The sequence below is a fragment of the Vulpes vulpes genome, chromosome 8 (assembly GCF_048418805.1).
Source record: "Vulpes vulpes isolate BD-2025 chromosome 8, VulVul3, whole genome shotgun sequence".
Lineage (NCBI taxonomy): Eukaryota > Metazoa > Chordata > Mammalia > Carnivora > Canidae > Vulpes > Vulpes vulpes.
The window spans coordinates 74,847,630-74,875,540 of record NC_132787.1 but is presented as its reverse complement, the minus strand read 5'-3'; the positions used below and the strand labels follow the sequence as shown (position 1 = coordinate 74,875,540).

Sequence of the window (27,911 nt, the reverse complement as noted above, 5' to 3'; positions counted from 1 at the left end):
AGACCTTTCCATGTAGTGAATCTGGTCTACGCCTCACAAACCCACTGACTACATTAGCCTAAGCAAAACTAGCAGGCTAGGCTGGTCTGCTAGAAACTCTCATGAATTCCAGAGATTATTTTCAGATCATCTGCTTGCCTTCATCTGTCTGTGAGCTGGCTGTAATGCCAGGACTGAAGGAGGGGTTTTGGACTGGAAGAGGCCCAGCTGTGCTTTCCAGGGAACTAAAATATAGAACTGAGTGGTCCTGGTACTTTTGTTTGGAATTCCCTTTTAAGATCACAAATAGGGCAGTCCAGGTGGCTCAGTGGTTTAGCGCCACCTTCAGTCCAGAGCCTGTTCCTGGAGACCCAGGATCAAGTCCCACCTTGGGCTCCCTGCAGGGAGCCGGTTTCTCCCTCTGCCTGTGTCTCTGCCTCTCTCTCTCTCTGTGTCTCTCATGAATAAATAAATAAAAATAAAAATTATTTAAGATCACAAATAGAGGGTACCTGGGTGGCACCATTGTTTAAGTGTCTGCCTTTGGCTCAGGTCATGAAACCAGGGTCCTGGGATCGAGTCCTGCATTGGGCTCTCTGCTCAGCAAGGAGCCTGCTTCTCCCTCTCCCTCCTTCCCTCCCTCTTTCTCTCTCTCTCTCTCATGGATAAATAAATAAAATCTTAAAATAAAAATCACAAATAGAGACTGATGTTATATTAACGTTTTAGGAAACAGCACTGGTACCCTGACACAGTTCCTATGAATTCTATCTTAAACTTATACTTATTCAAAAACTGAACACTTTCAATAAAATTAGCAGCTTCTATCTAGTACATACCTGACTGCACAGCCTGTCCTTATAGGCCTATTGGCTGTCCCTTCTCTCCCACAATTACAGAAGTTGTCCCTGCTTAGCACTCTGTGTCCCTCCCTGGGGCTGGGAAGAAAGGCGGGTAGGATCTGTGAGTGCAGGACCAAATCCAGGAGGGAGGGGAAATCCATTCCAACCCGTCTCCACATTCCAGCATCACCTTCCTCATGGTGGGTTAGGTCTCCTTAGAGTGCTGTGTTGGGAGATGGTGTGTATGCACAGAAAGGGCACAGATTTCTTGTCAATGGTTTCAACCCTCCCCTCACCCTCAGCTCCTTTCCTTAATGCCAAAGATGGATTAGACCCCCTTGGTCTTCACATGATGTGGGGGTGTTCCCAAACTGCTGGTACTCTGGATCTATGGAAGTGAGACTGAGAACAGGGCTTGAATTAGATCTGTAAACACATAGCTTACTTTAGAGGTTGCTTACCTAGGGATTGGGGCGATCTGTAGTTTGATACTAGGATGATTATCTTGTTCTGCCTTGGTTATTTGGGGTGTTGCTGTAACCTGTTCTCTCTCGTTCAGAGAAAGACAAGACATTTCAGATTCTGTCTTATTGGCCAGTTCTTCTGTTGATGTTATATTTGTGTCAGTAATTATAGAGTCAGAGGTAACTCCTGTATATGCAAGGTCAAGAAGGAAAATAAGGTTTAACAACTTAATACTGAAACTAAAAGGCAATAAAATGAAAAATCAATATATACAATGATTTCCCAATTAAATAAAGAGCAATTGATTTGAAATGAGATGTATAACTAGTTTTTCCTGCCCAGCCCTCTAGAAACACCCTGCTATATCAGGCCATCCTTCTAACCAGTCCTGCAGACAACCTTTGGGTTTTCTTGCCACTTGAGATGGATCCTTGATACTTTTTCAACATTCTGAACACATCCCTAATCTCTTATTCATTCTTGAGGGAGGTTCCCATAGGGACTAATCATTGTCCTTTACCCTAATGCTGTACCTAGGGTCAATTTCCTTGACTTACTAGGGTTAACTCATTTGACCTTCCAATCTCTTCCTACCCAGGGATGACCTCATGGCTATTATCTTGGGAAGTGGGTGAAAAAATGTCTTGTGATAGCTCAGTCACAACAACTAAAATGAAAGGATGGAAATTAGAATGAGATAGGCAGATATTATGGCTGGAGGCTAAAGCTCTAAGAGAGGTCAATGGGGGCCAAGAAGTGGGAAAGGCATGGATTCCTGTCTTTCTTCTTAGCCTTCAGAAGAATAATGCCATAAATTATAAATAAATATCTGAATAGTAACATCATGCCCAGTATAAGGGTATGATTGCATATATCTTCTCTGTGACCTTATCACCAAAAGTAATGGGCTAGTTAGCCATCATTCCACATGACTTGATTATTCCCCAAAGTTCAATCTGTCTTAAAAGAAAAGCATTTGTCACCTTCCAGAATCAGAAAATGAATCTATTTTATTTTCTCAAAGTAGCTTGTTTTTTCTTTCCATTCATATAACAAATATAAACAACTATAGTGGGCCACTACTGTGTTTGGCACAGTATTTTTCATAGAAGAGTTTTCTAAAGCTTCTGACCAATTACAGCAATGGTTAACTGAGTGAAAAGGTTTCCACTCCAGCTATTTTTAAAGGCTATAATGTGAATTTGGATGTAAGTGCTGGTGGGTTGTTATAACATAGAGGCATCTCTCCCTTCTGCCTCAGTCTTGTCTGAGAAAGAGCCACTTGTCTGCTCCTACCTAGTGCTCCAGGGAAGCAAGACACCTTACTCTAGGCTGCTTTTGTGCAAATAACCTTTGTGTGGTGCTGAGCAATATATTTACCTGTAAAAATAGAAATAAATCAGCTACTGACCGTGGCTAAAAAAATCAGCTACTGACCGTGGCTAAAAAAACTGTGGCTAAAGGAACCAAGAAGTGAGAGGGATTTCAGGGGACTTCTAATTCTTTTCTTTTTTTGCCCTTTTGAATTCCTCAATGACTTTTACTTGAGCAGCTGGAGGGAGTGAATTTAAATACAAAAACAGCAGTACCTTCTGTGGTTCTGTTTGGGTCTTGCAAAATTTTAAGAACAACTTCCCGTAACTCTTGTATTGGCTAGAAGAAAGAAAACACATAAACAGTATTAAAAACATTAATGGAGAAAATGATCTAAGGAATTTTGCTTACCAACCAATGAGCTTTTTTTTAATAATAAAAATGTTTCCTTTTTCCTCTTATCTAACTATAACATTTAAAAAGTTCCAGACTTAGAGCTTTATGTGAAAAATGAAGGAACAAAGATGTTGGTTAAATGCTGGCATGCTTGACTTTAATGAAGAGATATGCTTATGGAAAGCTATCTGTAGTGACATTTCTCTAATCAGTTAATTATCTTAATGACTTATATGATCCCCCTGAAGTGTGTTTCCACATAAAGATTCTGGCTCAAAGATGTAAAGTTAGCTATACAAAAATGTAGCATATGTTTTCAGTGTTGTCTTAAGTGTCTTTGTGTTTATCATAAAAGCCATATACTATTATATCATATTATTATTACAGGAAAACTGAACAATATTCAAACCTAAAAAGAGAAATCACCCACAATCCAATCACCCAAATACAGCCTTTAGTTAGCATTTTGGATAATTTTTCCCAGCCTTTCCTTTCTTCTTTTATTTAGTAATATAACAGCACTAAACATAATATATAAAATAAATATTAAACCTAACATAAAAATATAATATTAGAAAAAATCCATTATTATTAAAAGTACTTTTCTGGTAAAATATTAAACAGTACTTTTCTGGTAAACTTTTCTGAGATAGCCTTCCTTTTTTCAAAGTATCTAAACCACACCATGGAGCAGAACATCACAAATGAACTGTAATTTTTCATAGGAATATTGTATTTGGAGCTTGGTCTTCTTGTCCTGGGATTCTGTATCAAATAAATGATAAATGTAAACTGACAATAAAGCATAATAGCAAAGCTATTTATACATTTTCACAAAGTCTAGTGTGCTTTAAGCTTAAGGGAATGGGAATAAATGTACAGAATACCTTGCAAAAAGTCTGAATTATATAAAACATTTATCAAACATAGTTTACATTTTTACAGTCTTCTAGTTAAAGATGATGGATTCAATATACATTTATTTCTAACCCCCACTGAACTCTACTAAAATGATAATGGGAATAAAGGAAGCAATAGCTACAAAGAATAGAAGAAATATCAAGATTTGGAAGCTAGAATGTAGAAGGAAGAGGTAATCAACTTAGCCAACTTGAAAGACCTGAATCCTAAGCTGGCAGTGTGGCACAACATGATTCAACCCCAGGGCCTTTCGGAAAGGCTCAGGAATGAAGGGTGGGGTCAAAATCAGGAGGACTCAAACATCTGTTCAGCAGTCAGACCTCTAAGTCTTTTTTTTTTTCTTTGTTTAAAGATTTATTTATTTATTTATTCAGAGAGAACGAGAGAGAGGCAGAGACACAGGCAGAGGGAGAAGCAGGCTCCATGCAGGAAGCCCATGTGGGACTTGATCCCCGGTCCCCAGGATCACACCCTGGGCTGCAGGTGGCGCTAAACCGCTGTGCCACCAGGGCTGCCCCTCTTTTTTTTTTTTTTTTCTTTAAAGATTTTCTTTATTTAATTGAGAGAGAGAGAAAGCACAAGGGGGGTGGGGTGGGGTGGGGAGTGGCAGAGGAAGAGGGAGAGGGAAAAGCAGGAAGCCCAATGCAACCTATCAAGCCTGGAATATGTCAGAAAGTTCTGGGAGAAGGGTTTCTAAGAAAAAGAAATTGCTAGGATATCTGATGTTTTAAAAGTATTGGGATATTTTGGACCTCATCAAGATAAAAAGCTTTTGCACAGCAAAGGAAACAATCAACAAAACTAAAAGGCAACCAATGGAATGGGAAAAGATATTTGTAAACGATATATCTGAAAAAGGGTTGATATCTAGAATCTATAAAGAACTTCTCAAAATCAACACTCCAGAAATAAATAATCCAGTTACTTATTGCTTCTTCAGGCAGAGAACATGAACAGACGTTTCTCCAAAGAAGACATACAAATGCCCAACAGACACATGAAAAAATGCTCAACATTACTTGCCATCAGGGAAATACAAATCAAAACTGCAATGAGATACCACCTCACACCTGTCAGAATGGCTAAAATTAACAACTCAGGAAATAACAGATGTTGGCGAGGATGCAGAGAAAGGGGAACCCTCTTGTTTTGTTGGTGGGAATGCAAACTGGTGCAGCCATTCTGGAAAACAGTATGGAGGTTCCTCAAAAAGTTAAAAATAGAATGATAATTCTATTTTTAGAATTATAAATTCTAATCACCAGCAATTGTACTACTGGGTATTTATCCAATAGATACAAAAATGTTGATTCGAAGGGGTACGTGCACCCCAATGTTTATAGCAGCACTATCTACAATAGCCAGAATATTGGAATGGAATATTACTCAGCCATCAAAAAGAATGAAATCTTGCCATTTGCAACAACATGGATGGAACTAGAGTGTATTATGCTAAGTGAAATCAATCAGTCAGAAGAAGACAAATATCATATGATTTCACTCATAGGTAGAATTTAGGAAACCAAACAGATGAACATAGGGGAAGGAAAGGAAAAATAAAATAAGATGAAAACAGAAAGGGAGGTGACGCTTAACTATAGAGAATAAACAGAGTTGCTGGAGGGGAGGTGGGTGTGTGATGGGCATTAAAGAGGGCCTTATTGTGATGAGTACTTGGTATTACGTGTAAGTGATGAATCACTAAATTCTACTCCTGAAACCAATACTAAAATACATGTTAACTAACTTGAGTTTAAAAAAAAAAGCATTGAAAAATACAGACAGAGAAAAGCTTGGGAATTAATTATATAGTAATAAATACTCAGAGAACTAAGCAAAGGACTAAGAACTAAGAAAATAAGACAAAAATTAACTTAAGGAAAGTAGAAAGTTGTGCTTGAAAGGCAAAGTAACCATAGTATATATTACATGGCTGTATGTATTCATGTATTTCTTACATATTCATAACAATATAAACACAGCATTATTCATAACAATAGTGACCAGGATTTCCATATGACTCTAGTGGAAATATGGAGGATGGCAAAAGTTTGCAGGCATGTATCTCTTGCAGGCGTGTATGTGTGTGTGTGTATGTGTGTATGAGAGAAAGAGGGTTAAATCCTCATATTGCACAGTTGGAAGTCTACAAATCATGTCTAAAACTGAAAAATCAAGAAATAGCAATATAAGTATAATATCTCAAACTATCCAGGTAAATATGAAAATAATCAGTTTGCTCTGGGAAGTGGGGAATGGGAAAGAAACTTATTGAATGTTTTTGACTTTAATCCATATGTGTGTACAACTCTGATTTTGAACAATCATGGGAAGAGGCACATTGGAATATAAAATGACATGGTAAGTGACATTTAAGTGAAAAGAGTCATAAAACTGTTGGAGGCAGTCTTTGTTAAAAAAAGTTATATGGAGGGGCAGCCCAGGTGGCTCAGTGGTTTAGCGCTGTCTTTAGCCCAGGGCGTGATCCTAGAGACCCGGGATCGGGGCCCACATTGGGCCCTCTGCATGGAGCCTGCTTCTCCCTCTGCCTATGTCTCTGCCTCTCTCTCTCTCTCTCTCTCTCTCTCTCTGTGTCTCTCATGAATAAATAAATAAAATCTTAAAAAAAAAAAGTTATATGGTGGCAGTGGTTTTACTATGTTTTAGAATTAAATTTTTTCTCATGCCCTGGCTCTGAATTATTGCTGAGTGAATATTGACATGTTGGGCTTAATGTGTTTTTAGGTCCTTTATAGTGGGGTATGACTTTGTAAGTACTGCAAATTGACGTAACTTTCATGCTATTACTTTCCACAAATGCCTATTCTACAATGAGTGTAAAGTGAGACACACTCACTTTACAACAACAGTGATTCTATTGGTTTACATGAAACCCTACTTCTTGCCAAATAAATTAAAAAAAATATTTTCAAAGTTTATTCATTTGAAGGAGAGAGTGCGTGTGCACACGAGTGGTGGGGGGGCAGAGGGAGAGGGAGAGAATCTCAAGCAGACTCCCTACTGAGTGGGGAGCCCCACATGGAGCCCGATCACATGATCCATGGGATCATGACCTGAACTGAAATCATGAGTTTCTATATACATTTTTAATTAAATATACATAAAGGACATGTTGTGCTTTGTATATTGTATATAACTTTATGAAGTGAATTAGAGATTTAACATGACACTGTATGACTGCCACATTGCAAACAACAGACCACTCACATGAGAGGATTTTCAGGAAGTCACCCAGCCAAGACAGATAGATACTCACTGTTGCCCCATTTCTAATGGCCTCTTCATACAGTCCAATAACATCAAAGGTACCTTTACTTGCCAACAACTTTGCTTTAAGGATCCAGAATTTAGCAAATTTTTCAATCTCAGGAATACTGGACAATATGGTTAATATTGCATCAGAAGGTACACCCTGTTAAAAAAAATACCCAGAGGTATTATTACCACTTTGTTGTTATTCTCACATTTCATATTCATCAGTTATATAGAAATCAGTCTGATCACTTTTTCTTAATTTAAAAAAAAATTCAGTCATACTGAGGTACAGTTTACATATAATAAAATGCACCCATTTAAACAGTTTATTTAAATGAATTTTGACACTGGTCATTTAATTTTAAGAGTTATATGAGACCAAATAGGAAAACATTTTTCATAGCTGAAGGTAAGGAATATGTTTACATTTTAATGCAAAACCAACCCCTAAACCGAGCCAAACCTTAGAATAATCAACATGCATATATTTCTTACAAATTTATAATACTGTAAACACTGAATAGTGAATAGAATTTCCATATGCCTCTAACGGAAGTATGAAGTATGTTTTAGAATTAAATTTTTTTTCATGCCCTGGCTCTGAATTATTGCTGGGTGAATATTGACATGTTGGGCTTAATGTGTTTTTAGGTCCTATTTGGCATAGGTAAGCAAGGGTCAAGGGCTATATATATGTGTGTGTTTGGGGATCCATGCAGTGTATATAAAAAGGGCTAATTCTTACAAAAAGTAACTTTGAAATGGCCTCACTGATTTGGTCCCCTTCTGGCTTGTACCTGGAGCAAGGCAGTGACATGGACCCAGAGGAATGTGGGGAGCTACCATGTCCAGAAACCCAGATACTGGCATACCTGGCCAAGCAGTGCCTCCTACTCCTCCTGAGACAGGGGAGCCCCAAAGATAAGCTCATAATCAAGAATCATCAATGTTTGAGTAAACCAACACTACATGAAAGAGACATAAAACTCAACAGAGTTGAAGAAGAAATCAATGAGCTGATAATTTGGCTGTGGAATTCTCCCAGAACTCAGTGCGACAGAACAAAATAATGAAGAGCATGAAAGGAAGTTGAGTTCTGGAGGGTATATCTATTACTCAGGAATTCCAACACTCATCTAAGAGAGGGAACATTCACCAAGACTGATCAGACACTAATTTCAACAAATTCTATCAAGCAGAACACATGTAGGCTACATTTACAATGCAGTATAATTAAAAGTTAAAAGAAAAATAGAAAAAAACCCCACAAAACAAAACAGAACTCTATCTGGAAGTTGAAAAATATTCTTCCAAGATAACTTTCGGGTTAAATGAAAATGGAAATGGAAATTTCAAAATGGAAACCTCAAACTATCTATAGAGATGAACAAAAATGAGAACACGTGTCAATTATTAACTTAGGGTCTCCTAGATCCAAGCCCACCTTTTATCCTCTGCTTTGTGAGGTGGGGGGGCGGGGGGGCGCTGGGATTCTGTAAATCACTCGCTGCTTTCACAGCAGCTCCTTGCTGGACTCTGCCAGTAGGGGGACATTGAGGGAGGTTGTGGGGATGGAGAAGAGAGGGACTTCCTCTTTCCTATTTCCTTTTGCCAAGGCAGCAATGGGCCTTCACTATGGCAGCAGCAGTTAGTTCTACCCTCCACCTTTTTTCCTGGTACTTAGACATCCTGCCTCACTGTGCTCCTTCAGTGGCAAGGGCACCAACAAGGTAGCATCGTTTCCTCAAGGTCTGAGTCCTAGACCTGCTGGGCCCCTCCTCCAGTTCCTCTGGAACCCGCATCTCCTGGCATCTCCTGGCTAGTTCGTTAGAGTTGGAATTTGTCAGTCTCAGCTTCTTGGTTCCTACCCTCAACCTTTCTTTGTCCCCACCCCCCCAGACCCAGTGGGTGATAGCTGCTTCCCAAAGTTACTGCCACTGTTATGTCAGGTTCCCTTTTGCTGCCAGCCCTGTGTGTAGTACCCACATCTCCTCTGATGGTCCCTTTACCATTTTTTGTGCACACAGGCTCACAAAGTGCTTTCATGTCCCACAGCCAGCATCTGCTCCTCTTAGTATGTACCGGGGAGTCAGGGTGCCTGGGAAATTGTCTCTCCAGTGGTGGCTGTTAATCAATGACTAGGGAAGTATTAATACTATAGCTCCTTGCCCCTAATCAGGATGACTCTGAGAGGTCTGATCCAGTCTCCAGAGCTCCCCTGTGGGATTGTGCTCACAGTTATATTCCCTGGATTTTGTTTGATACCACATCCTACTTGTTCTCCTTTCCCTTCCTGGCTTCACATCCCCACTCCCCTCTCAGTTTTCCTTGGGATCCTCTTCCTAATAAATTAATTTCACACAAATTCTCCTCTCCATGGTTTGCTTCTAGGGAACTTACAAAAGACACTGTGAAAACAACCTTTACATTACATTCTTTTTATGAAGATACCTGGTGCAGTTTCTGCTTTTCTGACTTGACTCTAACACAGAACACTACTTAGTCAAATGTAAAGGGTATGACCAAAGCTAAATTCAGAGGCAAATTTATAGCATTAATTATATTTAAAAAAAAATAAGACTGATATAAATGATTTAAGCTTTCAACTAAAAAGGCTAATAAAAAACAAACATAAAAATAGATGCAGACATGGATGCAAGAGAAAAAAAAATCAATAAAACCCCAAAGATGGCCTTTTAAAAAGATTAATAGAGAAATCTTTAAATAAAAGGCACAAAATTACTAACATTACCTGGAGAAATATAAAATCCCAATAAACTAATGATCATAGAAAAAAATTGAAAAGATATACCTAAAACTATCCCCCATAGTCTAGATAACTTTATGGGCAAGTTCTTACTAAACTTTCAAAGAAAAAAATAATTCTCATGTTGTATAAACTATTTTCAGAGTATAGGAGGAAAGGAAAATGCCCAACTTATTTGACAAAGCCAGCACAATACTAATTTTAGAGAAACATAGGAAAAGACAACTAAAGAATATACATAAAAATCTGAAATAAAATATTTGCAATTCACAAAATTATATACTTCCTTTCTCTTCTTTTATGATAATTGTATGAGATCATATAAAGTGTTAGAATAGGGCCTGGCATTCAAGAGCCACTATTTAAGTGCATGTCATCATTATTATTGCTACTCTTCTTCTATAATTAAAAAAAGCACCTGAATTTCTGCTTAGACCGGGTTTTTTTCTCTTAAACCATATTTAAGAAAACTGTTTAAAAACCCTAAGACAAAAAAAATAAAATAAAATAAAAACTCTAAGACTCTAGGCCAAGGCTTTGGGAGCTTATGCTTCTCACCTCCTCAATGAGCTGCAGACATTGTGTTAGGGTGCTGTTAATTTTATTGGACAGTTCAAGTTGTGCTTTCTTTTCTTCATCTTCTTTTTCCATACTCTTCCAGAATGAAATATTCATTTCCTCTATTACTTTTCTTTTTGGTTTAAGTTCCATAGGAGGCCGTTTATAGATTTTCCCCTTAGACTTCTGCCATTCTTCCAGTTGTTTCCTGTTATAAAATTAAAGGGGGTGGGGTGGGAAAATGCTTTAAGTTTCTTTTTGTATATAGTCACAGTTCCGAAGTATAGATATGCATGGATTGAGTACCGCTAAATACCTTCACCGATACACAAAATTAGGAAAATGGAATAAAAACAATTTACAAATGGGTAATGGCAGCACTGGTTGCCCCTACCCTTCAGAAGGCAGACTGCAGAGGGATTACTAGGATTACAGTAATCCCTGTGGTACAGTGGCTAGTTATCTTAGTCTTCAAATTCCTCGACTTCACGATTATTCTTCATTATTTTTTTCTAAAAATTTTCATTTCACCTGTATATTACCTCTGGTATTTGCTTTCCTAGGAGATCCTTCCATCTCTGAGATCTCAAACTCAGTACTCCATTTCTCTTACCATAAACTCTCTGCCATTCAAACAGACCCACCAAACCTGTATTCTGCCCTTATTAGGGTCTTGGGCAGAATGATCCACTTTACCCAGTTCCTTAGCCCTCTCCTGACCACATATGACCCCCTTTCTTCCTAAACAAGATCAGTAATTTCAAGAGTGTTAAGGAGCTAGTCTCTGATGGTGGCCAGGTTCTAATCCTCATTCTCCTCCACTGTTCACATCTTCCACTCCTGTTTCTAAGCAGTCAACAGACTACTGTTGGAGGAGGCATCAAGCCCCATGGATTCAAGCATGTGAATGTAGGGTCTTTAGCTTCTTTAAATTACTACATGTTTATAACTCACAGATATATATTTCAAGCCAGATTTTTCCCTGGAGCCTCAAACTTTGTAAAACCCACTCCTAGTTGGTATTTTTATTAAAAATTTTCTAAAAAAATATTTTATTGGGGCCATCCCTGGATGGCTCAGTGGTTTAGCACCTGCCTTCTGCCCAGGGCATGATCATGGAGTCCTGGGATTGAGTCCCGCATCGGGCTCCCTGCATGGAGCCTGCTTCTCCCTCTGCCTGTGTCTCTGCCTCTCTTTCTGTGTCTCTCATGAATAAATAAAATCCTTGAGAGAAAAAAAAAGATTTTATTTATTTATTTTAGAGAAATAGAGCAAGGACAAGCAGGGGGAGCAGCAGACAGAGGGAGAGGGAAAAGCAGGCTCCCTGCTGAGCAGAGAACCCCCCTCCCCCAACATGGAGCTCAACCCCAGGAACCTGGCACACTCAACTGACTGAGCCACTCAGGCACCCCCTTGTTGGTCTTTTTTCTTTGATGTCTGGCAGGCATTTCAAATTTAATACTGTCTAAAACAAAGGTCTTGATTTTCATCTCTAAACCTGTTCCCAAACAGCCTTTCCTACATTGGTGAATAGTACCCCAATCTACCCAGTTGCTAGGATCTAAAGCTAGGAGTTGTCTTTATGTAGTCCTTTCTTTTTCCACATCTGACAAACCACTGTAGAGGCAGTAGGCTTCTATCCCTCCTACCACCCTCCTAGTCCATATCACTATCACCTTCTGCCTGAAATGCCATAGCAGCCTCTTTCCTAAACCATGTCCTTGCTTCCACTTTCATCCTTATCAAATTCATCATGTGCACAGTAGCCAGAGTGGTTTTTAAAGTGTAAAGTGGACCATGCCACTACCAGAAACTTCCCATGGCTCTTGGAATAAAATTAAACATATTTTCCATGGTGGAAAGGCAGTATAATTTGTGTCCTGCCTGCCTCTCCAACCTCATGTCATACCACTTTCCCTCTCCCTCCCCTCCAGGAGCTCTGGTATCCCTTCAGTTACTTGAGCCACGCTCATTCCTGTTCAGGGTCTTGAATTATCGTCTTCATCCAGTCTTCTGCCCAATGACACCTCTTTAAGAGGTAATTATCGGTAATTATTTTATTTCATCAATGTGTTCATTTTTTGTCTTCTCCACTAGAATGCAAATTCTGTGAAGGCAAACACCATGGATATACCAGTGCCTAGCTCAGTGCCTAGAACACACAAGTGTTCAGTAATCTACAGCAAAATTCACTTTTTTTCAAGTATATAGTTCTGTGAGTTTTGACAAATGCACAAAGCTATCTAACTATAACTACATTCAATATATACCTTCAAAAATTCCCTCATGCTTCTTGGTAGTCACTTCTGTTTCCCTTCCCAGCTCTCGGTGATCACCGATCTATTCTGACCTTATGGTTTTGCTTTTTTCCAGAATATCAGTAATGAATTAAAACCTCTTTGCTTCTCTCCTTGACTCCAGAGCACAATCCATAGCGCTTATTTCAGGCCCAACTGCCCTGCTCCCTTCACCTTCATGTTGATCACCTGCTTATAATGACAGTTGCTGAGATTCTGGTATATGTTTCCTCTATGGTCCTGGCATTCTTCCTATCTTAGCCTTCCTTCCAATGATAAATGAAGAAGAAATTTACCTTTTTCTAAAGCCAACTTATTCCCAGAACCTCAATGCTATGATTTTGTTATTCTAGTACTTTCCATATAGACACCAGAAAAAACTCCACTAAGGCGGACTGTGTGCTCACCCCTGTATCTCTCAGTGTCCAGTACATTATAGGTGCTGAAGGGACATTTGAGCAATGAGTCAGTGGTCTATCCCTCTTCACAGATTCCTCTTATGTAATCAAACATGGTCAGCACTCCACACACTCTCTTAAAGACCCATCATCCCTTATCTGGTCTAGACTATGAGCTCCAGGGGAGAGACCTTGACTTCCTCATTCACCAGCTTGAGGTCTTGTACTCCGTTTCCTCTTTGCTCAGAAGGCTCATCCTTCTTTTTGTCACTATCTTTTCCTAGACCAGATGTCACTGTTGAAAGTATTTCCCTGACCCATCTATCTCAAGAAGTCAACTCAGCCTCATTCTCTCAATCACTTCACCCTAAATTAAACTGTTTATTTTCTGTCTCTTCAGGAGGGCAGAGAGCTTGTTGGTGGTGTGCAGGGCCGTATTCAGGGAATAAATCCTGCCCTCACTTCATCCTGCTATATACCTTTTGGCTACCATCTCATTTTCCACGTTCATTTCACCTTTGTCGGGAATCTCCTTATTTTCTACTCCAACCAAGTATACACAGGTGCTTCTTCTGGGAGGTTCACTGCATTATGAGACTATATCAGGTCCTGTGCAGGCAGACAGTGTGAAATCCCTTGGCTTGGTTTCCAGCTACATGGGTGTTAATGTTAACTCCCAGTACCCTGAGATCCTGATTTCTACCATTTGAACTCTGGATGTGAACTCATTGCTCCCTCTTTGTCCTGGCTTACGTTCCAAACGGCCTGCTCACACTCATGGAAGTTTCCTGTTCCTTCTTCCCTGATAGCTTTTCTGAATTTAACCACTGGTCTGCTTAACAAGGACTACCAGCTCCCCACGTGCTAGCTATGTAAATTCAGTGTTCTAGCTCCTCCCATTTGGCCTCTTGCACTGCTCTTCAGTCCCTGCAGGGTGTTTCTTGAATGAGTAGTCTACATCTTCAACCCCTATTCCTTTCTCAACCATTGTTTCAATTTCTTTTTAAAAATAAATTATTTCTCGCTTCGGCAGCACATATACTAAAAAAATAAATTATTTCAAGCATACAGAAAATTACAGAAAATAATTTCTAACACATGTATGTACTACCCAGCTCTATCAAGTCTTAATATTTGTTATATTTGCTTCCAATCTTCTCTTTTTCAGGGTTGTAGCTAAAAATTACTCAGAATCCATTATTTACAGAAGCCTATCTCCTGATTGAGTATTCCTGATGCTCAGTTTGCCTAATCTTAAATTGCAAAACTATGGAATTAGACAAAGTACCTTCGATCCTCTGCTGTGATCTTCTTAATATTTGGATTGGTCTGGGTCCCATTTGGGACTCTTCCTCCATTTATAGTTTTGTTACCAGCTTGAGTTTTGGGAGCTGTCTTATTAAGAAAGTGGTTCTGGGGAAGAGTCTTTTTCAACTTGGAGTCCAAAGTCTGTGCTTTTTGTTCATAGCTGTTGCGGCATTTATTACCACTGGTTCCATTTGCTGTTATGACAGGGGTGCTTGGAATGACTGAATTAAAACTGCCAACTGCCAAATTAGGCCTTTGGCTTGTGCGTTTTGATTTTTGTGGTGCACATGACGTCTGAGTTTTGAAACAAAGTTGAGTGGATTTCTGATCTTGCTTAATGTTTGGATGTCTGTTGTTAAAGCCTTCCCGAAGCACACTGGGGCATGTCCAGGGTTTGGTTTGTTTTACTTTCTGTTCAGTAACAGTGTGTGACTGTAACTTACTTTCATTTGGTCTTTCAGAGTTATCTCTATTAACCTTTATATCCTTTATGTCCTTGACCAGTGGTTTTTTTGATGCCTGAGTCCTACCAAGGGTCTGAACATTGTGAGATGGAACTGTCTTTGGGAGTTTTTCTCCTGGTCTTGCAAGATTTGTTCCTCTTGAGAGTTGCTGTGACTTTACTGGTGGTATCCTAATTTGTGTTTTTCCAACAAACTGTTTATTAACTCTGTCTTTCAGAACAGCACTATTCCCTGAACCTTTGCCCAAGGCTTGTTTAGGAGCCAAACTGCTCTTGACTTGATTATAAGAGTTAGTCTTTGGCTTACCTATTGCCCATAATTCAGGATTTGGCTTCGTTTCAGAGTCTGGTAAAGTTTGGGGCAAGTTCTCTTTGTTCATCTCTTTTAGAAAGCTATCCAAGGGTTCATTTTCAACATGATTACTGTTCACAGAGTCTGCATATTTAGTATTTCCTTGATCTGCTACTTGCTGCTTTGCAGTTTTCAATTCTTGCATATTAAGTGATCCCATGGTTTTTCTAGATAATTCTTCAGTAGTGGATGATACAGCTTTATGCTGTTGGCCTTTGCTGGAAGGCTTACAGTTTGAGTTAGAAGAAACACATCCTGAAGTCAGCCTTCTACCCAGAAGTTTTGGTGGCTCCAACTTTGGCTTCTGGGATCCCATAAGATTGGCAGGTCTGGGCTGGAGCTTAATGCTGATGGGTCTTGTAGCTTTGATAGGCAAAGCAACATGATTGGTAACATCCTTTTTGGGTATTATATTCTAAAAAGACAAAGAGAAACATCAAAAAAGTAAATTCATCACAATCGCTCACTATTTTTATTTTATTTATTTTATTTTTTATTTATTTTATTTTTTTTATTTTTTAGGGCTCACTATTTTTAAAATAAAAAATTACTAAAAAATAAAAAAAAATATTTTATTTAGAATTTAAGAAAGCTGAATCTGAGAAAACAAATGCTCATTGATGACTTAAAATTTATTTATTTAATTTAGAGAGAGAGCATGAGTGGGTGGGGGCAGGGGCAGAGGGAGAGAATTTCAAGCAGACTCCCCACTGAGCGCAGAGTGTAGAGCCAGAAGAAGGCTTGATCTCCTGACCATGAGATCATGACCTGAGCTGAAACTAAAAGTCAGATGCTCAAATGACTGAGCCACTCAGGTGCCCCTAGATGATCTTGAAAACTTGAACTGTAATCAGAATATACCAGAATATTTAAGCTTGATAGAATTAAGCAGAGATACAGTGAACATCCAAAAATTGCTGTTTAAAAAACAAATTTGCCTCAGTTGAACAAGTACTTGCTGAATGCTCCATTATGTTCCAGATCAAGTGTCCTTCTAGGGAGGGACTCTGGGAAGATAGATACATAATAAACTTCTGTTGAGGTATCTCCCAAGTGCCTCCTAGTAGTACTGTGTATTGCTCCACTAATTTTTTCTTCTTCCTTTCTTTTTTAAACAACACTGCTTTTGTAAAGGTCAGTGTCACACAAGAACCTTTGTCTTGTCTCTGGAGATCAGTGCAAGGATAGGTGGTAGATGCTGGGAGGCCTAAGATACTTTAGAACAGTTTTCAATAAAATCTAACATCTTAGTAGAAAGTTAGTCATAAATTTAAAGCCATGACAGGGTTTTAAGGTTAGATTCTACATTATTATCAAGTAAATATTTTAGTCATGTGATTTTATCTTGGAAAAGAAAGGTAGGACTAGGTCATAGAGAACTTAGAAAACTAGGGATAGGAATTTATAATTGATATGGGAAATAATTAGAGCAAGCCACTGTGGATTCTGGAGCATTTGCACTGAGAACAAGTATTTACTTATTTATTATTATTATTATTATTACTTTTTAAAGATTTATTTATTTATTTATTCATGAGAGACACAGAGAGAAACAGAGAGGCAGAGACACAGGCAGAGGGAGAAGCAGGTTCCATGCAGGGAGCCTGACGTGGGACTCGATCCCGGGTCCCCAGGATCATGCCCCGGGCTGAAGGCAGACGCTAAACCACTGAGCCACCCAGGGATCCCTATTTATTATTATTTTTAAAAGATTTTATTTATTTATTCATGAGAGACACACAGAGAGAGGCAGAGATACAGGCAGAGGGAGAAGTAGACTCCCTTTGAGGAGCCTGATGTGGGACTCAATCCCAGGACCCTGGGATCATGACCTGAGCCAAAGGCAGATGCTCAACCACTGAGCCACCCAGGTGTCCCTGAGAGCAAGTATTTAGAAAGGAGAATTTGGCAGAGATTTATAGATTATATGTGTCCAGGGGAAGATATGGGAGTACTAGAGTTACCACTCTTTACTTTTGATTTGGTAATATTCTTGAGAATTACTATGTAAACTTTGTGAACATATAAAGAAAGTCTATAATCAGAACTATTTGACATTAAGGGCAGAGATGTTCACTCTAGAATGGTAAATGTACAGCAATGTTGCTGGGGGTGGATAGGGCAGGGTTGGAAGTGGGAGGCAAGGAGATGGATGGTTACATGGTTACTATGGTTAAAGCTGGGTTACTCCTTGAGTCCTAACGTTTACATCCACCTCTGATCATTCCATTATTGCTTAGTGAAGAGGCAGGGATGATGGTATCAAAGTTTCCAAACACGTGCTATTCATTAGTTGTTCTTTTTCTTTAAATTGAGATATAATTTGCATCCCATAGAATTCATCATTAAAATGTCTAAGTCAGTGAGTTTTAGTATATTCACAAGGTTGTATAACCATCACCACCCTCTAGTTTCAGAATATTTTCATCACCCCAGAAAGAAATCCCATACCTGATAGAAGCCACTCATTTCCTTCTCCCCACAAACAGTGGCAACCACTAATCTACTTTCTGCCTCTACAGATTTGGCTGTTCTAGACATTTCATATGAATGGAATCATATAATATGGGCCTTTTGTGTCTGGCTTCTTTCATGTAGCAGAATGTTCTTGAGGCTCATTCATATTGCAGCATGTGTCAATCTTCACCACAATTTTTCAATAATAAACTTTATTTTTTTAGAGCAGTTTTAGGTTCAAAGCAGTTTGAGTGACAAGTACAAATTCTCGTAAACTCCTTGTCTGCATACATGCATTTCATTACTTTTTATGGCTGAATAAATATTCCATTTCATGGATATACCATATTTTGGTTATCTACTCATTGACTGATGGGCATTTGAATTGTTTCCACTTTTTGTCTATTATGAATTATGTTGCTATGAACATTTGTTGTAAGCTTTTATGGAAGCAGATTTTTTTCAGTTCTCTTGGATATATACCTAGGAGTGGAATTGCTGGGTCATATGGTAATTCTGCTTAACTTCGAGGAACTGCTAGACTGTTTTCCAAAGTGGCTGTAGCATTTTACATTCCCACCAACATTGTATAAGGCTCTAATTTCTCCACATCTTCCCCAATCCTTGTTATCTGTCTTTTTTTTATTATAACCATCCTAGTGGGTATGAAGTTTCATTGTGGTTTTTATTTGCATTTCCTTGATGGGTAATGATATGGAGCATCTTTTCATGCCCTTATTGGCCACCTGTATATCTTTGGAGAAATGTTTATTCAGATCTTTTGTCCATTTAAAAATTATTATTATTATTATTATTATTATATTACTATTTTTCTTTGTCTATTTTAAAGTTGGGTTATTTGTCTTTTAATTGTTGAGCTACAAGAGTTCTTTATATATCCTGGGTAGTATAGGTTCTTATCATATATAAGACTTGCAGGTATTTTTCTCTTTTGTTCAGTTTTTATTCCTTTGAGATCAGCCTGACCTTGCTAATTTATTTAAGTGGTAGAAACGGTCCTGTCCTTCAGTTTTAAGTACTAAATGCTTACAAGAAACACTATGCTTACAAAAGTCATCTGGCTAACAAAATAGCCTGCAATCAATATGCAAATACAGACCATTAAGGCTGGAATTTTATTTTATTATCATCATTATTATTTTTTTTTAAGATTTTGCTTTTAAGTAATCTCTATACTCAACATGGGGCTCAAACCTACAAATCAAGATCAAGAGTTGCATGCTCTACTGACTGAGCCAGCTGGGTGCTCCTTGGGTTGGAATTGAGCCCCTCCATTTAAGAAGGAAAGGTCAGGCATAGGCAGGGCTGGAGCTAGAACTTCAGTCTCCAGCTCCTCATCTCTGATAACTCACCTCAGAATTGATGGATCAAAATGATTAAAAAAAAAAAAAATCCAAGAATGTACAAGAAAGAACAACAATTGATTCAAACTGAATTGGGTCACTTTATTTTGGACATATGAAGCCAGAGGAGAGAGAAAATGCACAAAGGATATGACTAGGATTTAAATCAAGACAGGTTTTCTGGATGTATACTAGGCACTGTGCCAGACTCTAAGGGCATGCAAAGATGAGAAGAGAGGACACATGCCGCTGAGGAGCACTAATAGAAAAGATATATGCACAAAAAATTATGTTATGATGAAATGAGGGCTCTGGTAGGGCTGGGAGAGATTGCAGAACTCATCTTTTTAAAAAAAATTTAAATTCAATTAGCCAACATATAGTACATCATTAATTTCAGATGTGGTGTTCAAAAATTCATCAGCTGCGTATAACACTCAGTGCTCATCACATCATGTGCCCTCCTTAATGCTCATCATTCATTTACCTCATCCCCCTAGCAGAGTTTATCTTACCAGTGTTTTTCAAGCATTTTTGTTCATATAAGCCCAAAATAATTCTGACAAATTCTGTACCTTTTCATACTTATTAAAGTTAACATCTAAAGTTTTTCATTGCTATTTCAAATAGTTACAAAAAGATGTCATTTCAGGCACGCTGTAAATACTGGCATTTTAATATAAAATGATATTTGACACTCAGTATAATCCATTTATAAAACTATACAAACATACTCTTATTTAAAAACTGAAAACATAACACATTTCCCTTTTTCCCTTGGTCTATTTTTGTTCCAGTTCACCACAATATTTTTATCCTAGATTTTTGTGCTTAGAAGCTTATAGTTCATTATCCTATCATACTTCTCAACAAAAATATAAGTTTATAAATTTATCTCAATTTGTATTTGTCATAACTATAAATAGTTCATCAAAGAAGATAAATGTTACCAATTTTGATCACAAATTATCAAACATAAGTGTAAAATATTTTTTTATAAAGAAATAGAAATGTATCTTTTAATGAGTTAATTGGAGCACCCCATCCCCTAGTTTGTTTTCATTGGGAGACATTTGTTGCTGCAATGAGACAGAGATCTACATCAATTTTATTCCTTTTTCTTTTTAAATAAAACCAGAGAAAACATTTTCACGTTAATAAGTAGATGGGTTAGAATCCAGAATACATAAGGAACTCACACAACTCAACAGCAAAAAACAAATAATCCAGTTGAAAAGGAGGACATGAGCAGACATTTCTTCAAATAAGACATACAAATGGCCAACAGACACTTGAAAACATCATTTGTCATCAGAGAAATTCAAATCAAAACCACAATGATATCATCTCATACCTGTCAGAATGGCTAAAATAAAAAACACAAGAAATGACAGGTGTTGGTGAGGATGTGGAGAAAGGGGAACCTTTGGGTACCATTGGTGGGAACGCAAACTGGTGCAGCCACTGTGGGAAACAGTATGGAGGTTCCTCAAAGAGTTAAAAATAGAACTACCTTACCAGCCAGCAACTGCACTTCTAGGTATTTACCCAAGGAATATAAAAATACTAATTCAAAAGGATACATGCACCCCTGTTTATTGCATCTATGTGCAATAGCCAAATTATGGAAGCAGTCTAGATATCCATCAGTAGATGAATGGATAAAGAAGATGTGGTGTGTATGTGTGTGTGTGTGTGTGTACGTGTGTGTATAATGGAATATTATTCAGTCATAAAAAAGAGATCTTGCCATTTGCAACAACATGAACAGATCTAGAGAGTATAATGCTAAGTGAAATAAATCAGAGGAAAACAAATACTATAAGATTTCACTCATTTGTGGAATTTAAGAAACAAAACAAAGAAAAAAAGAGACAAATCATAAAACAGACTCTTAACTATAGAGGACAAAAAGCTGGTTACTGAAGGGGAGGTGTGAAGGTGGAATGGGTGAAACAGATGAAGGAGATTAAGAGTAACTAGTTTGATGAGCACGGAGTAATATATAGAATGACTGAATTACTTTATTGTACCCTTGAAACTAATTTAACACTATATGATAACTATACTGGAACTAAAATAAAAAAAAGTACATGGGAATAGATGTTTTGTTGCAGCAGTAATAGTCAATTCTCTGAACTCATTTAGAGACAAATGCTAAAAATTACATAGTGATCTCTCATCAAAAAATTATTTTTCATGTTTTACTAGATGACAATGCTGAATGCAAAGAACTAGAAGGCACCTGAACTGCAAAAGGTTTTCTCAATATCAACACCATTATTTCATTATTGTCCCTTGATTTTGTACCCTGGAGGTATTCCCATCCCAGGGCAAAGCATCATATTAAGATTAGGGATAAGGAGGGTGAGTGGTTTATCTAAAAGAGCAGAGAAAGAAAGAATTGAAAAATAGTAGAAGGATGACATTGCCAAGGGATGTGGGAAAGGATTAACTGTATGTGAGGCACATTCTACAACAAATCAGTTTTAAGCAATGGAAGTTGAAAATCTAGAAATTGATTCTACTAAAATGTTTACCCATTGGAGATATTTATGCACCTCCAGAGGATCATACAGTCCAGTGTGTAGACATTTCTAAATGTATTTCAATATGCACTAACTCAATCCCTTTGAACAGCTCTATGAGATACCACCTATTATTTCCATTTTACAGATAAAGTTAAATAACTTGCCCAAAGTCATTTAACTAGAAAATGAAGGAGTTAGGATTTGGACCTAGGTATTTTTTAACAATTATGCTTTACAGTTTCTCAATAAATTTAAGAGCATGGCCCCAAGGAATCCTTTCAAATCTTGGTTCAATATGTTAAACTGCCAGATAGGAACAGAAGATGAAAAACATTATGTGTTCCTTTAAGTAGTAATACTGTGGTAATAATATGCCAGAAAAGCTTTGTTCAAGTCCTGGCTCTAACCCTTAATGGCTGTGCAATTTTGGCAAAGTACTCAATCTCCTTTAGCCCCAGTCTTCTCATCTGTAAAATGGGAATAACAATAATGATATTTATCTTCTAGGAAGGGTGTCATAACATTCTGGTTTTCAAAAGATAGTTTTTATTTATGGCTATTGGCCCAACATAACAGTTTCCCCCTTTAATCTCAAAAGTATCTGGGCATTAAATCGTAAAGCCACCCTTCTTACAGGGTTGTTTTGAATATTAATGGAGATACTGTGTGTAAAGTGTCTTGTCCAGTATCTGGATGATAATTACTCAAATGTTAGCTATTACAATTAGGTATGAAAATGTTTTATAAGTTTTTTATAAATTCTGTCATATAAATGATGACTATTATTTGCCTAGTCCTTTTAGTTTCTCCTATTCCATAATTGCCTTCCCCACTTAATTTTTATCTTCACAATTGGGTAAAAAAGATAGGTAGGCATCACCTCACGTAAGAGATGATTTACTGAAAATCAGTATTGTCAGCTTCTAGAGAAGCCTCTGGGAACTCTGAATGTGGACAGTTTTTTTCCCAGCAGATTTTTTCCTCTAAGACTTGCATGCTACACTAATTCAATCTGCATAAAGTAGAAGTTTAACCTAGTGATTCTCAACTGTTCACATCATGAAGTACCAATTTTGCCTTATATACATTTTCTATCCTTCACAGTGTCAATTATGTTATATGTAGCCTTTCAGAAGGCTAATTTTTCCCATTTAAACCTTGAAAATGTGAGGATCCTTTACCACTCTATCCATAATCTAGCTGAATTGAACTGTTGAGGAAGCTATCTTGTTAAGCAGCTTGGAAGATCTAATATAGGTCTTCCCTTTTAATGGCTACCGAGCCATTTAACTTCATGGCAGTACCAAAGTGGTTAAGACCATAGGCTCTCACTCTAACATGTAAGAACTATGTGACCTTGGGAAATTACTTAATGTTTCTGTGAGTTAGGTCCCTCATCTGTAATATGGGGCTACTAAGTACTTACCTTATAACGTTATAAGGACTCAATGAGTTAATGTTAAGTCAGAAAAGTGCTACACATAGCATGTACTCAATTAGTGTTAGTTATTAAGAGGACCAATGTACACCTGAGGATTATTTTGGTTAATAAAGCTGAACTATAACATGCTATACTTTTCAAAAAGTGATTCTATTTCTTACTAAACCAAATGTTTTTTATTTATGAGAAATATCTTTGCATAACATAGTCTTTAGGTTGCAAACATCTTTATTATTTTTACCATTAATCATCCAAAATGATGATTATTAGTTTTAAAGATTTTAGAGATTTTATTTAGAGAGAGAATGCATGTGGTGAGTGGGGGAAGGGCAGAGGGAGAGGGAGAGGCACAATCTCAAGCAGATGCTGCTGAGCACAGAGCCTGATGTGGAGCTGGATCCCAGGACCCCGAGATCATGACCTGAGCCGAAATCATGAGTCGGTCGCTCAACTGATTGAGTCACCCAGGTGTCCCCAAAATGATGATGATTTTTTTTAAAGATTTATTTTATTTACTTATTTTAGAGAGAGAGAGAGAGAGAGAGAGAAGGGGGAGGGCTGGACTGCAGGTACATCTTAAGCAGACTCTACACTAGGGGAGAGCCCGATGTGGGGCTTGATCTCACAACTCTGAGATTATGACCTGAACCAAAATCAAGAGTCAGGCACCCAGGCACCCACAAAATAATACTTTTTTAAAAAGACTTATTTCTACTTACAGATTTAGAAGGTGGAGGATTCAGACGATTACTCTTGGCTTTTAGATAAGGCCTATAAAAGATAAAATAAGATTAATTCTTAGTACAGAATGATCAGTAAGGTTTGGGAAGTATAGTGATTAAAATTTATTATAATTAGAATTATAAATAACTGGAATTTCTGTATATAGTAAAATAATTCAAAATTATATGCAATAAAGTCTTCTTATTATCCCTTTCTTAGGCCTGCTATTCTACTCCTCAGTGACCACACCACTCTCTCCCATTTTTTTGTGATTCTTTCAGAGATGTCCTATGCATAAATACAGTACTCTAACAAGGTTAATGAAATATATGTGTTTTCTTCATATTTACATAGTGTTGTTCATTCAAACATCATTCCTTGAACACGGCAATGTGTCAGGCTCCTCTAGAGATACAATGTCAAGTAAGGTAACAGCTCCTTTGAAAAATTTCCTTGTTTTAAGTATCTTTCACCCTGAATATTCATTATTTACCCCTGAATATTAAAAAAATAAAAACCAGAGGCATATATAAAATCTAGCCAGTGAGACAGAAAATGCAAAAAAGGTTAGGAAAGTAGAGGAGTATTTAGAAGGATTCAATATGCATGAATCAAAAATAATTGCTAGCCTAATAGGGACTTTGATCATGACTTGCTGTTGGTTTCCTGTATCTTGAATATAAATCCTGGAGGGGAAGGGACCTCTCTGTCTTTTTAAGTACCATATCTTCAGAACCAAGAGTGATTGATATAGCAGAGGTATTAAATAAGGATTTGTTGGATAAATGAATTAGATTTATTTAATCAAGGAACTAGAGTTGAGTGAAATCCCAGAGTAAAAGGAAACTAAAATACAAGGCCAAAACTAACTTTGTAAAAATTCACTTCCAAATAAAAATTTAGCAACATCTGGGGAGAAAAATACATCAAGACTAAAACAAGAGGGACTAATAACACCACTACAATGGCAAGCTGTTGACAAAAGATAAAAGTGAATTAGTCATAATCTGTCCATCTCAAGAGTAAGTGCTAAGAGAATGACCAAAGAGCACTGTCAGGCTGGAGGATGATGGTGTGCAGCTAGGGAAGACTGACTAGAACTGGCTCTCCTGCCTTACTAAGGACAAACAGAACCAGCATCATTCAACTCCTTAACTCTTTCTAGCCTTCACAAGAATCACTTTCCCAGGAAAGAAAAAGCAGGGTCAGGAAAAGTTTCCAGTAGGCAATGCTGTGGACCTTCTCCCCCTTCCTACAGAAACTGTCACAATAATAGTGCTTGGGCTGCCCAGGGGTTTCTGTCATGTCTGGACTAATACACCCTTTTTTGAGGGATCATAGGATGTCAGTGCAGGCTGAGTACACTGCAAACAATAGGGCTATGTTTTGAAAGGCTTTAAATTGCTAGTTGCAACTAGGGCAACCAAACTTGCATAACTGTGTGAGACAAACTCACTTGGTGGTTTGGCACTTCAGTTTTCCTTTGGCTGCTAGGTACTCCTGGAGCTTTCTCTGTCGCTCTTCTGCAAGATAGGCAAGCAAACAAACAGCAGGACTTTAGATGGAGATTTTTAACCAGTTCATCTATATTCTAAAAGATGGCACTTATTGGTAATGATTTTGGCGTTGGACCATATAAGTCCCTAGATCCACAAATTTGCCTCTAAGTTAATGTCTATATCAACAGTATCGTTTGTGTGCCATGTCCTATACTAAGTTCTTCATATTTACATTATTTTTCTTTAATCCTCATCACAAGGTTTTTTACAGTCTGAAATCTAAAGAGGGTAAATGAGATGCCTAGCTGATATGTAGCAAAGCTGGGATCTGAAACCATGTTTGTCCAACCCCAGAGCCCTTGCTTACAGCCATTCTCAGCTACAACATATGCATTGCATGAAGAAATCTGTTACTGGCTCACCTGAGTTGGTGAACCAGTCTTGATCTTTTTTAAATACTTTTTTTTTTTTATTTTGAACTTGTTTTTAAGTAGGCTCCATGCCCAGTATGGATCCCAACATGAGGTTTGAACTCACAACTCTGAGATTAAGATCTGAGCTGAAATCAAGAGTCCAGTGCCTAACTGATGGAGCCACCCAGGTGCCCCGGCCTGGTCTTAGTAGTTATATATTTTTTTGACAGGGATGATGGTTTTTGCCACAAACCCTTACAGGGTTTCCTTTGGGCCTACAGACAAAATAGGCCAGGTTAGGTGGTTCATGGCAAACATCTATTACATGGTAACTTTCTAAGCAAGGCATTTGTGAGGGGATGAAAATGCAGTATTTCTGTCTTCAGAAAGTTTCAATTTACTAGGGGAGATAAAATAAACACAACAATAATTACATATAAGGCAAAACCTGGGTACCATAAGAAAGGGTCAAAGAAAATTACAGTAGTTCGGAGGCAGGAACTGAGAGAGAAGAATAGGTGGTTGGAAAAGTCTAAAATGAAGAATAGGTGGTTGGAAAAGTCTAAAGTCAATAATGGACACACACACAAAAAAGATAATAGAGGTGCAAAACTATTCTTAATTTCACCTAAACTGAGGTGCTGTGTGTTTTAATATCTGGCTCTGATGCATTCCTAGGAGACAGCTTTGAGGATTATGCATTTTACCCTTTGCCAGGCAGTATAGACAGGTGCTAGACACCCAGCTGGAATCCCAACGCTGTGGTTTCTAGCAAGTTAGCAAGCCTCGCTCCTGCTAAACCTATAAAATGGAGACAGAAATTTCCATCTTGGGGTGCCTGGGTGGCTCAGTTGGTTAAATATCTGCCTTCAGCTCAGGTCATGATCTCAGAGTCCTGGGATCAGCCAGGTGTTGGGCTCCCTGCTCAGGAGGGAGCCTGCTTCTCCCTGTCCCTCTGCCTGCTGCTCCCCCTGCTTGTGCTCTCCCTGTCTATCTCCATGTCTCTGTCAAATAAATAAAATCTTAAAAAAAAAAAAAAAGAAACGCCCGTCTCTAAGTGCTGTTATGTAAAAGGCCTAGAACAATGCCCAGGTCCTAGCAGACAGTCAACAGGTATTATGAGTTACTGAAACTATCAAAACACTGAGTGCATTTGGGAGGTGGTTGGCATCTGAATTGTATTTTGAAAGGCAAGCTAAAGGCTCCCTGTACATTTAGCTGGTCAGGGAACCCAGGACCCTCAGTTCTTGGTGCAGATTTAACCATCAACTTCCAGTGCCCCCAGTTAGGGTCAGACCCCGCCTCTAAGCAGCTGTCAAAGTTCAGGCCGCAGCACAAATGACCGCACCCAGGCTCTGCCTGTAGCCAAATCTGGGTGGCAAGAGCGCCTGGCTTTCTTCTGGATGTGCAACCGGAGCAAGGGAGGGTATCAGGTTTTCCACCTAAACGAGGTGACAACGACACCTCTTTGCAGAGTGGCTGCAGGAATTACGGGGAGGATGCCTGTGAGGCATCTGACCCCGCATCTACTCTCCTCTACCAGGGCCGGCGTCTGGGCTCGCGTCAGCGTCCCCTGGACTGGAAAACGCCCAGGGGGAGACTGAGGCAGGCACGCGAGCGGACGGCCACCTCCCGCAGAAAGAACTGACTGGGTGGCCTCCCTTCTTCCCCGCCCTTGCTGGAGCGCCTGCAAGACGCAGGGACTCCTGGTGATACTCACGGGCGGCTGCGGATGGCCCCGGTGGCACCATGACGGCTCCGCGACAGTTTTTTTTTTTTCAAAGCCCGCGCCTGAAGCTACTGCTGGGGCATAACGCGTCTGCTCGCTCTGATTGGCTCCTGTGGGTTTGAAACCCGCCAGTAGGAAGCAGGGGAGGGCGGGACAAGAGGGAATGGGCGTCTTGCGATTGGCTCTGTCTTCGGAGCTCTCCCCGGGGCCCTTTGATTGGAAGACTGTGCATCTCCCAGGCTTTAAAGGCGGCTGCAGGGCTGCAGGCCGTGTCCGCCCCGAATCCGGCTGGTGCCTTCTCGGGCGCGGTGGGCAGCGGGTTGTGGAGTGGTTCCTGGAACCTGCTCGGCCGCATAGGCAGGGCCGCCTTACACCTCAGCCCCCAAGGTTCACAGGAGCTCTGAAAAAACAAGGTAAA

General features: G+C 38.8%; 1 protein-coding gene across 1 annotated transcript in view; it reads right to left on the bottom strand.

The window, feature by feature from the left end:
• CKAP2L (cytoskeleton associated protein 2 like) overlaps window positions 1-27,604 on the bottom strand; it is a 29,302-nt gene extending 1,698 nt beyond the window's left edge. The window contains exons 1-8 of the mRNA XM_025994709.2: window positions 27,485-27,604; window positions 25,309-25,375; window positions 23,849-23,900; window positions 14,502-15,751; window positions 10,519-10,726; window positions 7,195-7,350; window positions 2,876-2,939; window positions 1,283-1,472 (exon numbers count right to left, since the gene is read on the bottom strand). Of these exons, the coding sequence (XP_025850494.2) occupies window positions 1,283-1,472; window positions 2,876-2,939; window positions 7,195-7,350; window positions 10,519-10,726; window positions 14,502-15,751; window positions 23,849-23,900; window positions 25,309-25,375; window positions 27,485-27,515 (2,018 nt within the window). The 5' untranslated portion in view covers window positions 27,516-27,604. The remainder of the gene's footprint in view (window positions 1-1,282; window positions 1,473-2,875; window positions 2,940-7,194; window positions 7,351-10,518; window positions 10,727-14,501; window positions 15,752-23,848; window positions 23,901-25,308; window positions 25,376-27,484) is intronic.
• Between the last annotated feature and the right edge of the window lie 307 nt (window positions 27,605-27,911).